The sequence below is a fragment of the Protobothrops mucrosquamatus genome, unplaced genomic scaffold (genome assembly GCF_001527695.2).
Source record: "Protobothrops mucrosquamatus isolate PMUCROS unplaced genomic scaffold, P.Mucros_1.0 scaffold212, whole genome shotgun sequence".
Taxonomy (NCBI): Eukaryota; Metazoa; Chordata; class Lepidosauria; order Squamata; family Viperidae; genus Protobothrops; species Protobothrops mucrosquamatus.
This window is the reverse complement of record NW_015386566.1, coordinates 1,143,815-1,158,809: the sequence shown is the minus strand read 5'-3', so window position 1 is coordinate 1,158,809 and position 14,995 is coordinate 1,143,815. Positions and strand designations below refer to the sequence as shown.

Below are 14,995 nucleotides of genomic sequence, written 5' to 3'. Positions count from 1 at the left end.
TCTGGCCCTCTTTGAAAAAAGTTTGGACACCCCTGCTCTAGACAAAACATTTAACTCTGCAAATAACTATAAAACAGGACATGATTCCTAGAATTACACAATCTTCCTTCTCTAAAAGGCCTTTGTACTTTTAAGGCCCTGTTGAAAAATTACATTCAATTCAGAATGCCATTTATGTATTGAAGGAAACTCTAGTTGAGCAAATCCTATGCTACATTAAACATGTATTCAGGTGGCACATGATTGTTAATTTAACTGCAATGCACCCAGTTTATTATTAGATTTATATCCTTTTTTTTTCATCTAACGCAAAGTAGTTTACATGGGGATCACCCTTTTATCCCATGACTGAGAATGGAATTAAACCTGAATCCCTTTACTACTATGCTATATTGACTTCTCAAAACATGCTTTTCTAGAACATATGTTTTCTAGAAAAACCTACTTTTCTAGGTCTACAGACTTAAATCTTCAGAAGGCAAGACAGAAGAAAAAAAAAGACTGCCTAAAAGAAGCTGAACAAGAAAGGAGATACTCTTTAGTACTATGCAGGAAACTTCCTTTATTCTGCCAATCCTGCACCCATTCCGTTTACAGTGGCTTTGTTTTTCCCACCCTGCTCCATTAAATGCAATAGATAAATAAATAATAATAAATAAGTAAATACCCGTAAACTCCTGTAAAGTGAGAGATGCCCACATCTTCCCAACAGCAGCCTTACCTGTAACCTCGGCAATGAACTCCTGGGACCAATCGGCACCATCATAATCTGCGGACACGTCAGCTGCATTATCAGATGCACCAAGGAAGTCCTGCGCCCAGTTTTCCGAGAGTGCCAGCGCTGCCACCCCTGGAGCTGAGGAACAGGAATGGGTCCCAATAAGTGTCCCAATATCAAACACACACACACACAGCACATCTCCCAATACATACAGGTGAGACCAATACCAGACTGTATTTTTTTCTACAATTCACAACCCTCTCCTTCCCCTTTTTAGAAACAAAAGACCAGAGCCTGCCCTACTCCCTTTTGTCCATAAGGTGTTTGGCTCTTCCTTGTTCACATTTACCTCTCTGTGGGGCCTGTCGGAAATTAGATTGCTCAATTTCCTGCATCTCAGCCAACAGATCATCCATCTTGAATGTTTGTGGGCCACAGGAGAGCATGGGGCCATTCTGCTCTTGAAGGAACTCTGCCACCAGCTGTCACAGAAAATGATACAGGAATTTGTGTGGGCAAAATGTACATCAGGGGCATGGAAATAAAGTCATAGAACAAGTCAAGGGTGGTGAGGAAGTTAGAAACAAATATGGGAAGGCTTACATCATCTTCAGTGGCTCTTCCAAGAGGTTTGGGTACCTAGAAAACAGAAGAGATGTGGTAATTATCTTGAGCTCCCTCTGCCCTCTGAGGCTCCATCTCACTTTGATATTATACAGCTCTTTAGACAATGAGAATGGTCAATTTTAAATCAGATGGAACTGTACATGGGAAAAGAAGATATAATGGTGGTTCTAATCTCTCCACATATCCTCAAGGAAGGATCCCTGCAAGACTAAATGTGGGAGATTCAGGTTATTGACAATATTTATTTCCATTCTTCACTTCCATCCATGCACTATGGGTTTGAACCTAACTTGGCCTGAATAATTGTGTGCCTACATAATATATCTGTGGCAAATATGAGATTTGAAGCAGGAATTTTCCAGATCAACTTTTAATCAGCTCTTGAAACTGCCACTGTGAAAAAAAAATCATTTTGGAAAGTCTACTGACCCTAAGCATGTACTGACAACTACCTTATAAGAAACCTAAAAACCTTCCAAGCCACACTCTTCCACAATTTGATTCACAGCTGAATTTATATACTGTATTAAATCACATTCTTTTAATTAAAATTTGTTGAATAAACACCAATGGCTGAATTAACTCACTGTGCTAAACTACACAAGTTACAGTTTAGTGCAATTATAAACTCAAACATAAAAGCATCCTATATTTAAATTTCCTATTTAATGGCAATATGACGACTATGACAAGAATGAAAAAAAGAAAAGAAAACACATATCCTCAAACTATGCATTCAGAGACAGTTTCTAAAAGTACAGTGAACTGTAAGAGCCAACTAATAAGTCCTGGATCAAATAAAGGTGAAATTCATACGCTTTGATGCAATAAAAAATAGATACAATAGGAAAAAATATTCTGGGCAAAAGTGAGGAAAATACAAGGTAATCGAGACAACAGACAAGATGGATGTATGGCATCAAAGTGATTAGCAGAAAGTCCAGAGATGGGACACACATCAACATACTGAATGCTTTGTACCATCTCCAGAAGTTGAATTAGTTTCAGGGTCCCTAATATCCTAAATCAGCTTTATACGTATTCCAAGACAGAGCAATAGTATCCTAAAACAGACTAAGTGTGTTAAACTTACCACATCTGCTATTGGACCAATGGGAGGCCACGCTAGGGAGCCGTGGAGTCCTTCCTGTTGCAGGCCCTTGTCCTGTGTGAAGTGGCTAGCCAGCTTCATCAGAGGATTAGAGCCCCCACACTCTGGCTCCACCAACTCCCTCATTGCCATGGTAGGTGGTGGAGAACGTGACACCCACACAACCCTCACCTGTCCAAAGAATAAAGAGTTGCACAGATTATATTTAGTTACAGTATATATAGAATTGTCTGCACGATTAGATTACTGGTCGGGCAACTTCGAAAAGGATCATGGAATGCAACTGCTGCAGCAGACGAAACAGAGACATCAATTTCCCTACTAATAGTAATGAATTTTGGAGCACCATCCCTAAAACCTATCTAAGTCACATCCAGATCTACCCATATATTTACTTACTTTATATATGTGCTTACCTATTTACATATGCATGATATATAATTTTATAGTGATTAACGCTGACATTACTTAACGACAAAGGAAAATCCAGGAAGTGTCAGCTAACCAACCATTATTGCCCAAAATGACAAGCAATGAACTATGGTTTGTTACCTTACCATGTCAGGTATTAGATCAGTGAGCAGATGTCTGATCTATGGCTAGCACAAGACATGGTGCAACTCATCATGTAATACAAAATCACAATGTCAGGTTGATTAATCCAAGCCCTCATCCCAACCCCTACCCCCCAGTAACCACAAGTGTTGGAGCTCAGACCCAACTATTACAGTATTGTTAGCATGGTACTCAAATACCACTTACACTGACAATATTACTGTTTACTGGGGTTTACCGTAGTTTATATAAGCCAGCAAAACATACACTATGGCTGTCAAAGCACAATGCCTGTGTGCATACAACATGTTAAGGCAAATTATGATGGTTAGCATTTGGTTTAGCATGTTGCACAACTCTCGGCTTAAAACTGCACAATTACAAGTCACTCCGAACTACATTTACCTACACACCCACAAATGAATTAAGTAACTCTAACAAACACATCTCACGCAGACGTATTAACCCAGGAAGCAACGTATACAGTATTCCCTTTCCAGCATACATTCAATCAGTGGCAAAATCTAAGCTACGTTCTCCTCTGCTAAGCCCTGACGTTTTCCAGTGGGCTACAGTTACCTAGCCGTCATTGAACCACCACCAGGGGCATGCAGTACTGTATACACGCATCTTGATCACTTCATAAAACCCGAGGAGCGAGTTAGAGGCGAAAGCAAGTTCTGGAGCTTACCCAGGACTGTGTCAATTGAGACACCAAGAGGTTTTCTAATCTATACTATCCTAATAGCCAGCACTGGGGGAAAAACGAAAGCGACAATGCAAGCCGGACTTGATTTCAGGAATCTCGACGACTCTGCTGCACGCCTGGCTGAATAACCAGTCTCCGCCGCCGGAAAGGTTTGGGGATGAAATTAACCAGCTCACCAGGCTTCCAAGGCCTTGCTTCTCTCCACTTCAGAGCTCGCCTTTCCCAGCAGCCGTATAGTGCCCTTGTGAAGGATCTCCATGTCCTCCCCCTAATGAGCTGAATCGATCCGGCGAACAACCTAGAGTACGTACCGGGAATCTCCCGCTCCCCTTCCAATGCAATACATACCTACACGTCCCCGTGTCTGCTTCGTTCCTACAACATTCGCAAAAAGAAGAAAGGAGGCGGAGCCGGCCCTTAAAGGGCCAGCGCGCAGTAACAGAAACCGGGAAGCAACGCCGACTCCGGAGCGTTTGCCACGGAAAGCCAACCACGTTGGGAATATTGATGTCAGGATAAGATCGTGCTGGTTTTGATGCAGAAGTAAAAAAAACCAAAAAAAACCCAATAGAGGCTAATAGCATTTCTTGGTCAGATTACGATTTCAGCTTTGCTTAACCCCGAGTAAACCGGTTTAGAAATCGAATGATGTAACTGCCGGACACCCATGTCACAGCTTTGACTATGTAGTGGATATTCTATCCACCTATGTTTCAGTAAGTTCTTCTATGCCTGGCATTCAGTATTAAAGCTATGGAAAAAATATTCAGTGCAAGGTCAGCTCACTTTCTTCTGGCTCTGGTATAAGCTCTGGAAGGAATTGCTGTTTTAAAGTAGAGCGTAAAGAGATGGGGGAAAGAATTGTATTTTCCCATCGTTTTTTCTTATCAGTTGTTAAGAACTTATTTTCTGAGTACTGTCTAAAACCTTGATAGCAAATCCAAATGACTTATGTATTTAAAGTGAAAATCTTGAGGACCTGAAGCCACAGATAAATATATAATGCATAATGAAGAACTTAAAGTGCCACAAATAGCTGATCTACTGTAACTGCTATCCATGCTTAATACTACACATACCAGGGTAATTTTCACAGGGGATGGAATATTAAAATCACAAGAATATTTATGAATGCTTACGTCAGTGATGGCGAACCTTTTAGAGACCGAGTGCCCCAAAACTGGCACCGCCCCCTGCTCCACCCACCTCACCCTGCCTGCCCCACGCTCTGCCCCACTCAACTGCCCGCAGGGCCACCCACCGCCTCCAGGGCCCACCGCAGAAGATCGCCCAGGTGGCCCTGCAGCGCCATGGTGGCCACGCCCCGTACCCCGCAACATCATCTGCGCGCAACGGGGCACGAGGGTGGAGTCTTATCCCTGCTGCCCAGCTGCCATGTCCTTGGCTGCGGTGCCCTGCACGGGCTGCGCCTGGTGACAACTCTGAGGGGTGGCTGCTGGTGAGGAGGGGGCCGTGGGGGGAGTTGGGGCTGGAGCAACAGCATGCGTGCCCACAGAGAGGGCAATGAGTGCCACCACTGGCTTAAGTCATGTCTCAAAAGTCACTAATTCCCCACCCTACTGTATAGAATTACTCTCTTCATTAATATTAGTATTAAAAAAGAGTAAGTTGAATAAGTCTTTATAAAAAAATATGGTGATTTACCTTTTATTTGTTCATAATAAATTATTTTCTCAAGTAGCAGCTTATCCCAGCTTTCCCCAAATTGGATCCTTCTAGGTGTGTTAAAATTACAAAATCCCTTTACATCAACTATTTAGTTGGGGATAGCAAAAGTTGCCATCCACCACAACTAATAGTTCCTTGTTAAAAAGGCTATTACCTACAGCCAAAATAACTAAAAGAGGATTTTTAAAAAGATGAGAACAAAAAGGGAAACAGAAAAAGATTCATATGTTTGGATTTGTGTGATGTTTATAAAAATTAAGTTAAATGGCTCATGCGGAGTGACCACTGAACTGTAACACTAATCCACTTCAGGGTAATGATTCCAAGCCAACTGATTCAGTTTTAACCACTTTCTTAGTTTAGCCTGCCCAGAAGTCCCTTTTGGCACTTCGATCAAAGTAATAGTGCTACTTCCATCTGGCAATTTAAAGGAAACACTGCTTCAGTCCAGAATGCATCTTTAAATGTGAACTTCTGTTAAAACTTCACTGAGCAATGTCCTTTAGAACAGTGTAATAAAGAAAACCTGAAATGGTACCATAGGTCAAGATGCTGATCTGTTGACTAACCTTCTCAGGAAGCCTAAACTTTTCACTGAAATGTACTTTAGTCCACAACTACAGTTTATTCAAATGGACTAATTCCTTAGGTCCTACAATCCTGAACCATAAGGTCATCACCCTGGCTGGGCTTGAGACAAACCTTTTTCCTTGCGTCTGCTAGTTTAATAAGGCCTCCAACATAGGTCTCAAATATTGTTTTTCAAGCAGCTGAAATGTTAAGATCACTTCCAAACAGATAAAGATTTAGAAGACAGTCATCTGCAAACTTCCTAATCAGTGAAAAGATCAGCTCACACCAGGGTGGTTCCACCCTCTTCAGATTGTCACAAGGTACTTTTTAATACCAAAAACAGGTCCAAAAGAAGGCAGCAATGCAACTCTTACATAGCTCAATCCAACAGGTTCTCAAGTGTTGCAAACGGAAACCAGGATGAGAGGCCACCTTCTGTTTGAAGTGCCACCAGCAGATATACCTATACAGCCCCAGCTTTGAGCCTCTCCAAAGCTGCAACAGAATAGAATAACAGTTGGAAGGGACCTTGGAGATCTTCTAGTCCAACCCCCTGCACAAGCAGGAAACTCTATAGACAAATACCCCATATAACTTCATGGTTTTTGTATTCAGCTGAATGGCATTTCTAATGTTGTTTTTATCCACTCCCATAAATAATCAATGTGAAACAGACATTATAGGAGAAGAGTCGTGTTAGTCTGTGGTAGCACTTTCCAATTAACACATTTTATTATTAAAAAGCATAAGCTGTAAGAAAGCTGCCTAGAGTGGCAAGGCTGATGTAGGATTTAAATTGAGAGAAGGGGGGGAGGATGAGGAGAAAACAAAGGGTGGTACAGTAATACAGATGGAAGTTACATCTGAGATAGATTGCAACTGCATTATCAATTAACAATGGTTAATGTGGTAAACACCCACATTGTTGAGATTGCCTGAAAACTCTGATGTGAGTTCAAAGTTTCAAGTTCAAGTCCCACATTTCCAAAACAGTCACTTTGCTATGGAGATTTCTGGAGGGTTGAAATACCGATAGGATTGTCTTGGATTGGAAGGCTCAACAAATACATTGAGTTTTTATTTACATCCATTATGGAGATGAATATTAGTGACCCAGAAAGCCACAAACCATTTTCTGTTCCAGAATAATCACTTCTGGAAAATGAAAACTACCCCCAAATGGCAGAAGTACCATTAACCTCAGTGGAACATATTTAAGAGCATCTTAATGAATTGCAGAATATCTAAAAGGAAATATATAAAGATTTTTAATAAATAAACACATGCTGTAGTCTAATAAAAGGCTGTTTAGTTCTAATGCAGGTAGCAAATCATTTTGTTACAGTTTTACAAGGTGTGTCCTATTTTGCAGTTCTTTAGGCAATAGCTCTACCTGTAGGATTCAAAAAGAAGGAAACATGAGGAGTAGCACAATTTGACGGAATTGCATGGACTATCTATCCTTTATTGTATAACAGGAGAAATAGCAAGGGATAAACAGAGAAGGGATTATCTTTTCTCTTCTTGCAATTTTAATTAGCATTATTGTCTTGTGGATTATACCTTTCTTCCTGTTATGGAAACACTGGTCTTGTGAGCTGGAAGATTCTCTTGATCCTATGGAAAATCACCTTCTATGATGTTCCTTTAATCTCTGCACCCTCTCTCTGGCAGCTGTGATCTGCTCTTGGTCCAGTGAGGTTGACCTTGGCCCCTTAAGACCTTCTCTGTTCCTGCTTTTTATTCCCAGTAGTCCTTACTAGTCCTCAACTTATGACCACAACTGAGCCCAAAATTTGTGTTCCTAAGTGAGACAGTTAAGTGAGTTTTGCTCCATTTTATGATTTTTCTTGCCATAGTTGTTAAGTGAATCATTGCAGTTGTTAAGTTACAAGCACGGTTGTTAAGTGAATCTGGCTTCCCCATTGACTTTGCTTGTCAGAAGGTCTCAGAAGGTGATCACATTACTCCAGGACGCTGCAACTGTCATAAATATGAGTCGGTTGCCAAGCATCTGAATTTTGATCGCGTGATAATGGGGATGCTACAGTAGTCATTAGGTGTGAAAAATAGTCATAAGTCACTTTTTTCAGTGCTGTTGTAACTTAAAACAGTCACTAAATGAATGGTTAAGTCAAGGACTACCTGTGTTGACCGGCTGAAACCAATGGAGAACATATGCTAAAGCCTTCCAATGGTAAAGATCTCATAAAGACTTGTCCCTTTAGGAATTCCCCCCCCCCCCCAAAAAAAACCTGGACCCTCATTCTTTCCTGCAGGCTTCCTTTGCTCTACCTGCTTTGCACATGAACATTTGAAAAGGATTTATTATCATAACTGGCAAAGTTTGCTTAGAATTAACCCATCAGAGTTCTGGTTGCCTAAATCCATTGAAGTGCCCAGCAGTCTAACCTCATTAGAGCCTTGATAATGATACTGCTATTAATTAGCTAGTTATCTTAAGCTGCTTTATACTATTTGCCTTGATAAGGTCAGATTTCCCCTACCGTTTTATTATTTTAATAAAATATTAATATCTTTAATGCCTTTTGGTGAATTTTCATATGTATATAGGCGTTAGACCATATTATAAAGACTAATTACAAATAGTCCTCACTTTGTGACCATTCAAAGTTACTGTGGAGCCACTCCAAAGCTACTTACAACTGGGTCCCAGAGTTCTGATGGCCTCAGCAGCCTCCCCCCCGATCATGTGACTGTATTTTGGACATTTGTCAGCTGGCTGGCATTTACAACTGTTACAATGTCCCACAATCACATGACAATAATGTTTGGCATTTTTTGCCAGTTTCCAGTATTTTCTTCCAGTTTTCAGGGAAAAAAATCCATTGAAGAAAATGGATTTGCTGCTACAAAAAAGGTTGTAAAATTGGGTGTGATCATGTGGTTAATTACCACCAAGACATACGGCTAATTCCTGGCTCAATTATACTAGTAAGTCGTGGACTACCTCTATATCATAAAGGGAACACATTGGACTTCTGATAGCTTCATGGATAGGTCCATGCCATTTTCTTTTTTTATATATAATATTTTATTAGTTTTCTAATTTTACAATTAAACATTTAAAAAGCAACATGGTGACTGGGTTAATCAATAATTCAATAAATCTTTAGTACAAATCTCAAGTTACAACATCAGATATTTCCTCTCTTTTTCCCTTAATATCTACTATCTCAGGCTAATATAGTTCTAATTATTAGCAACTAAGTAAAACCATCTTTGTTACATTTATCAATAATTTTTAGCTTATCTTCTTCTTTCTCTTGTGCCACATTGGCGATCATGTTGGCGATCCTGTTTTTATCAGCAGCCGCACGAAAAAGTGCTGCTGAGTTTTGTCCAAACCAGTCCCTTAGATTTTGAAGCCATGATGTTCTTCTTCTGCCTGGACCTCGTTTGCCTTCAATCTTTCACTGGAGGATTAAATTGAGTATGCCATATTTTTCTGGGTGTCGCATTACATGTCTGAAATATTCTAATTTTCTAATTTTAGCTTATACATATCTTAATTGTGTTTGCATTCAATCCTTATATACAATCAATGTCCTGTTATTACTTTTTTCCCAAGCTTTCATTTCCCATCAATATTCAAATTAACATTTGGTATTTATAATTTCCAAGCTTTAGGTAACCAAAGTTTCCCTTATCTCAACGGCTTTCTTTTTCCCTTTTCATAACAAAATCTAATATTCTAAATACACATCTTATCTATTTGCATATAGTCTTGTTCTTTTCTAAAAGTTATCTATTTTCTACCATATTAAACCAAAGGTCTATTAGTCTTGTTACACATCTTACCTATTCAATTATAATGTTTATTTTCTAAAAATTATCCATTTTCCACCATATTCAACCCTCTAATCAGTAATATGAAATCCCCTCTAATAAATCAAAACCCTAGTTTCCTTCAGCCTTACTCTGGCTTTCTTCCTTTGCCAACTGACCTTCCATGTCAGTACTTTTGAATCATCAAACAGTTCTCCCTCTATTATTATATATATTATTTGAAATAAGAAAGACCATTGAATTACAATTTTTTGGGAAGAACTAGCCCATTTGTATTCATTAGATCGCCTCCCTATTACTCCAATTTCCCACAATTGTCCTGATAAGTTTATCTTCCATTCAATCTGTTCTTCTTCCTTTTCCTCAAATTTCCTGATTTATGTAAAAAGTGTTTTCCCTTTTCAATGTTGTCATTCCCTTTTCTGATTTTTCCGTTGGGTGGATCTGTTGGTCAATTGGGTCCTCTGTCTTAGTGTTTAGTTGTTCCACTTCTCCTGTTATTTTCTGCATTGTTAGTTCTTTGGTTGTAGTCAAGATGTATATCAAAGCTGGCATCTTGTTCCTTTATGTTGCATCTTATTTTGTCACAAGCTGGAAGAATGGTTTCGTGTATTGATTTCAACATAGAAAGGATTTTTTCCTTAGCTTCATCCATATTCTCTTGATAATGTGTTGTTGAAGACTTTAAAAATCAAACGTTAAAAATAGTTTTACGTTTTTTATAACTGGGTATGGAACATCTATTTCATGTGTTATAGGTAGTTTTATAGTGGAAATTGTTTACCAAGTAAGAATTTATAGCCCAAAGTATTCCATCATCTCGAGTAATAACAGATGCTTCTCATGTAAAGAAATAGAAAAGCAATTCCTCACATATAACTCTGAAAATCAGTAAAGGTTTACATTCATAGTTCAAAGAGGCCAAATATGCCACCCAGAAATTCCTTCTTTACAGCTGAGTTTTTCACAGGTGGTATCTGTCAAGGTCAAAAGAGTTTTTTCTAGAGTCTGGGCTTCAAGCCAAATCTCTTTTAGGCAATAACAAGTTGTAATATCATACTTTACCACAAGATGTCACTGATGCTGTTTAAAGCTTTTTAAATCCAAAGTTTTTATGATAGTTCTTCAAGGTTTATTTTTTTTAGATAAAAACAAACGTCTCCAGTAAGAATAGGAAAACTTTTAGTCCCCAAGTTTCAAAAGCATATGCATCCAATTAGATTAGAATTGTTCTTATAGTTGCTCGGTTTCCCCTGGGTAGTTAGTCGCCGCTGTTCTTAGAGGGTGGGGTAGAAATTCCCTTTCTCCTCTCCTCACAGGGGGAAAAATACTTTGGGCAGCTTTTACAGGAAAAGATATTTGAAGTCTTAAAGAGAAGATCAGATCTCACCCAGTTTCATCTGCATTGCTTTAAAGGTGCTTGGTGGTGATTTGACTTCGACTGTCAGCAGTGACAAGTGACAAGCCATAAGTCAGCAGTGACTTAGTGACAAGCCATATTGCTATGGCCGCTCTTTCCCCCACCGGTTTGAAGGACTGCCCTGGATCAAGCGGAAGGGCTGCCGCCTACAGGGTGACTTTCGACCCTTTCCAGAGTCCCCCAGCGGGACAAATTTGGACACGAAAGACGGAGCTCGTCTTCCAGCGTCTGCGGCACCGCAATGGCCAACCGGAAGTCCAGGTTCATGCCATTTTCCATGCCTTTTTCTTAAATATTTTCCATGCCTTTTTTCTTTTTCTTTTTTTAGAAATTTATTAAAGTTTATTATAATATAAAATGCAAATTTTAAAAAAGATCATAAGGGAATAGAAAAAGTAAAAGAAGGGAAAGGAAGCAAGGTTAAAAAAAAGAAAAGAAAAAGCCCAATGACTTCTGACTTTTTTCAGTGCAAGAGAATAGAAAATACAGTTGCAACCAAAACTTTTTGCTTTCCATATTTACTATTAGCCCTTTCTATAACAACACAGTTAATCTAATAATCAAAATCTAAAATCAAAGTTTCGGTTTTTTTCTGTTTAAGCATAAAGTTCAGAAGCAGTTTCCAAGTGAAAACAAACTGGATATGATCTTTTGTTTAAATAAAGCAGCTAATACAAATAGACATTCAGCTATTCCTTTTACATTCATTTAATATACTTGTATAATTAAGCTGCTGTCATACCAAGTAGTAGCTTACTTGCTCTTTGAACATAATTGAACATAATTATTTTTCACTACAGAATGCTTACTCCAAAATTTGAAGTTTTTTTCAATTAAAAAAATGGAAGTATGCCAGGTGAATATTAAATAAAACATATAAAATAATATTTTCGAGCCATTGGATTACAGTTCTGTGATCACATATTGTTTTTGATAATAAAGAGTCTTTCTTCTGGACCTGATGTTCCAGGCATACAGAAGAAAAATTAGTCAGCACTGATGTGATTAGCAACTGAAATATTACTTTCACTGAAATGATTAAATAGTTGGACCCCTTTCTCTTCAATTTTATATCTCAGCCTTTTTAACACAAACACATGATAAAATTACTGCATCAAAGGACTAGAAACATGTTTCAGCCTATCCATATTTTTTAGTTATATTAATTTTTTTAACCTCAGGCCAAGAACATTCACTATTTTCCACTGTGGGAGACTTGGCTTCATTGTTTGTTTTCCAAAAATGTACATGAGATAAACCTCTTCCATAAAAACCCTTAACTTATTCCATAAAAGGTTTGAAACAAATAATCAACATCTTTTTTCTTTGCACAATAAAACTTTTTTTCTCCTGGCAAATTTATGCCTTAGTTGATAATCTATTTTTAGTATAATGTCATTTGTTTTTCACACCTTCAGAAGTACTTTATTAAACATATTGAGCTGTCCACGATCAAATTATGACTTGATGCTTCAAGTCATAATAATTGATAATTGATAATTGACAGCCATTATTGTGATTTAAAATAGTTCTTTGTCCTTCAAATACATAAAGGATCCTTTCTATCAAAAAAGGTGAGAGAAATTGCATACTTCCTTGTTGCAACCCACTTTATATGCTAAACTGCAATGTCACAAAACTTTAATATGAACAATATATGTGGAAATATTGGTAAATTTTCATACCAAGAACTTCAGTATCAAATGGTAAAACAGCAACTGCATTTTGAATGCTATTCTGTCCTACAGTATGTGTAGGACAGAATACCATTCAAAATACAATAATTACAATTAATTACAATCATATTCCTTCTGATTTTCCATTTGCATCCCTTTTCTTCACATCTCAAGAACTGTTATTATCATTATCAAAGCAAAAGTCTAATTTTCTCACAATGCTTATTGTGAGAAAGAGATGATTTATCATTATTTTGGAGATTTCCCTAGGAATCTACTAAGTCATTGTTTTAACATTTATGCCTGTCTGGTCTAAACAAAGGCATTTAGCCACAGACAATTTTATGTCCTTTTAATTTTAAGTGTCAACTATTAAGCAAATTTAGATTTGCTCAGCATTTCAAGTGTTTCAGAACATATTATAGGTGCAATTCCAAAACAGTAATATCACATTTTGCTTAAGCAATTTATGGTAGGTGCAAAATATTTTGCTATCCATTTGGAACTGGCCTCTAACTCTACCCCCTCGATCCTTTGAATGACTGCTAGTTAATTTTGGAAGAGGCAGTTTCCATATGGTATGAATACACAACTTGGTGGTGTGTTGTTGCAAGCTATCTCCATGGAAAAGACATCTGACCTATCTCATTCCTACTTTTTGCAATTTTGATATTTTGTAAGTAGAGGGCAGGAACCAAAGGACAGAAGGAAAAGGACTTCTTTTTAGTGGTTGCAGAGTAATATAGAGCTTTTAGCTCTTTGTAAGGAGTCACCTCCAAACTCTCTGCATGGTAGGAGAATGGGGAGCCGTTTCCCAGATCAGGTATATAGTTTTCCACATGTGTGATACTGCTTATAAGCTCAGTTTTAATCCAGAAGGAGGCCTAAAACGAAAAGGTTTTATAAAATTCAGCTGAAGGCCTAGGACTGGGGTGACGGCACGCGTGCCCACAGAGAGGGCTCTGAGTGCCACCTATGGCACCCGTGCCATAGGTTCACCACTACGGATCTAAGTCATTAATGAAGATATTGAAGAGTACTGGGCCTAAGACGGAGCCTTGTGGTACCCCACTACTTACTTCTCCATGTGGATGTAGTACCATTGAGGACTACTCATTGAGTATGGTTTGTCAGCCAGCTACAGATCCATCTGATGGTGTTGTCATCTATCCCACCTTTTTCTAGCTTACTAAGCAGCAGGTTGTGGTCTACTTTGTCAAATGCCTTACTGAAATCTATTAACCAGTCTCTGCAGACATTTTAAAGTTAATATTATAAACTTTATTAAATGTGTATTTTTGTATTATGTTATCCTCATTAACAGTTGAATAATGAATAAAGTCAGCCTTATCTTTATGGTATAAATTGTGGATATAAAACTGATACAGAGATAAATAGTAATTACTACTTTGAACTGTTAAAAACATCACTTCAGTTAGGCAGCTCCCTATTTGGGGGAAGTACTTTGAAAATGCACCAGAAATGGCCTTTCATAAATAATTGAGTCCATTAAAGGTCTTCACTTAAGCTTTCTAATTTTTGTTTACAACTTTTGAGAGAGCATATTCATATTTTGCAGAATGGACTAGTGACACATGCATCAAACAATAAATGCTCAATAGTAGAAATATACTATCCTCCAGAAATTCTACCCCAAACCCAATTGAAATCTTACCCCTCTCCTTGCCTCCCAACCATAAATTGACTTTATATTTAAATTGTAATATAGAAACTGTAATATAAAACATTAAAAACTCCTGACTTCTTGGCCTCTCCTCTCCAAAACAAATAAAAATCCCCCAAACCATCTTTACCGATTTTACATTAAATATATCTCCTTGATACTTTGGTTCTCTCCGCTCGTCCCCTTTACATCAAACAGGTAAGAGACCAGTCCTATTAAAATCACTGCTGTACTTTATTCTAGCTCAGTGACATAAAGAAGATGCCACCACCGTGAGTTCAAGCCGCCGTAAAGCAGTTTGAGCAGACGTATGTTGCAATCAAGAGGCGGGGCTATAGTCTCTGGACAACAGCTACCAATCACAACACGCACAAAAGAGCCGGACCGTACCATTTAAGCAAGAAGAAAAAGGGAAGGGGG

The 14,995-nt window shown here is 38.3% G+C and overlaps 1 protein-coding gene across 1 annotated transcript; it reads right to left on the bottom strand.

The window, feature by feature from the left end:
• Positions 1 to 130: 130 nt before the first annotated feature.
• On the bottom strand, positions 131 to 4,107 carry LOC107285801 (peroxisomal targeting signal 1 receptor-like). Its single transcript, XM_029283756.1, has 6 exons — positions 4,072 to 4,107; positions 2,442 to 2,630; positions 1,325 to 1,360; positions 1,071 to 1,203; positions 722 to 856; positions 131 to 138 (listed from the first exon to the last, which is right to left on the bottom strand). The coding sequence occupies exons 2-6, from the start codon at positions 2,589 to 2,591 to the stop codon at positions 131 to 133; spliced, it is 462 nt and encodes a 153-aa protein (XP_029139589.1). The 5' UTR covers positions 2,592 to 2,630; positions 4,072 to 4,107.
• Between the last annotated feature and the right edge of the window lie 10,888 nt (positions 4,108 to 14,995).

Coding starts and splice junctions, on each gene's coding strand:
- LOC107285801 (XM_029283756.1), bottom strand. CDS start 2,591: ATGGCAATGAGGGAGTTGGTGGAGCCAGAGTGTGGGGGCTCTAATCCT. Junction 1,361..2,441: donor TTGGTCCAATAGCAGATGTG/GTAAGTTTAACA, acceptor TCTGTTTTCTAG/GTACCCAAACCTCTTGGAAG. Junction 1,204..1,324: donor GAAGAGCCACTGAAGATGAT/GTAAGCCTTCCC, acceptor TTTCTGTGACAG/CTGGTGGCAGAGTTCCTTCA.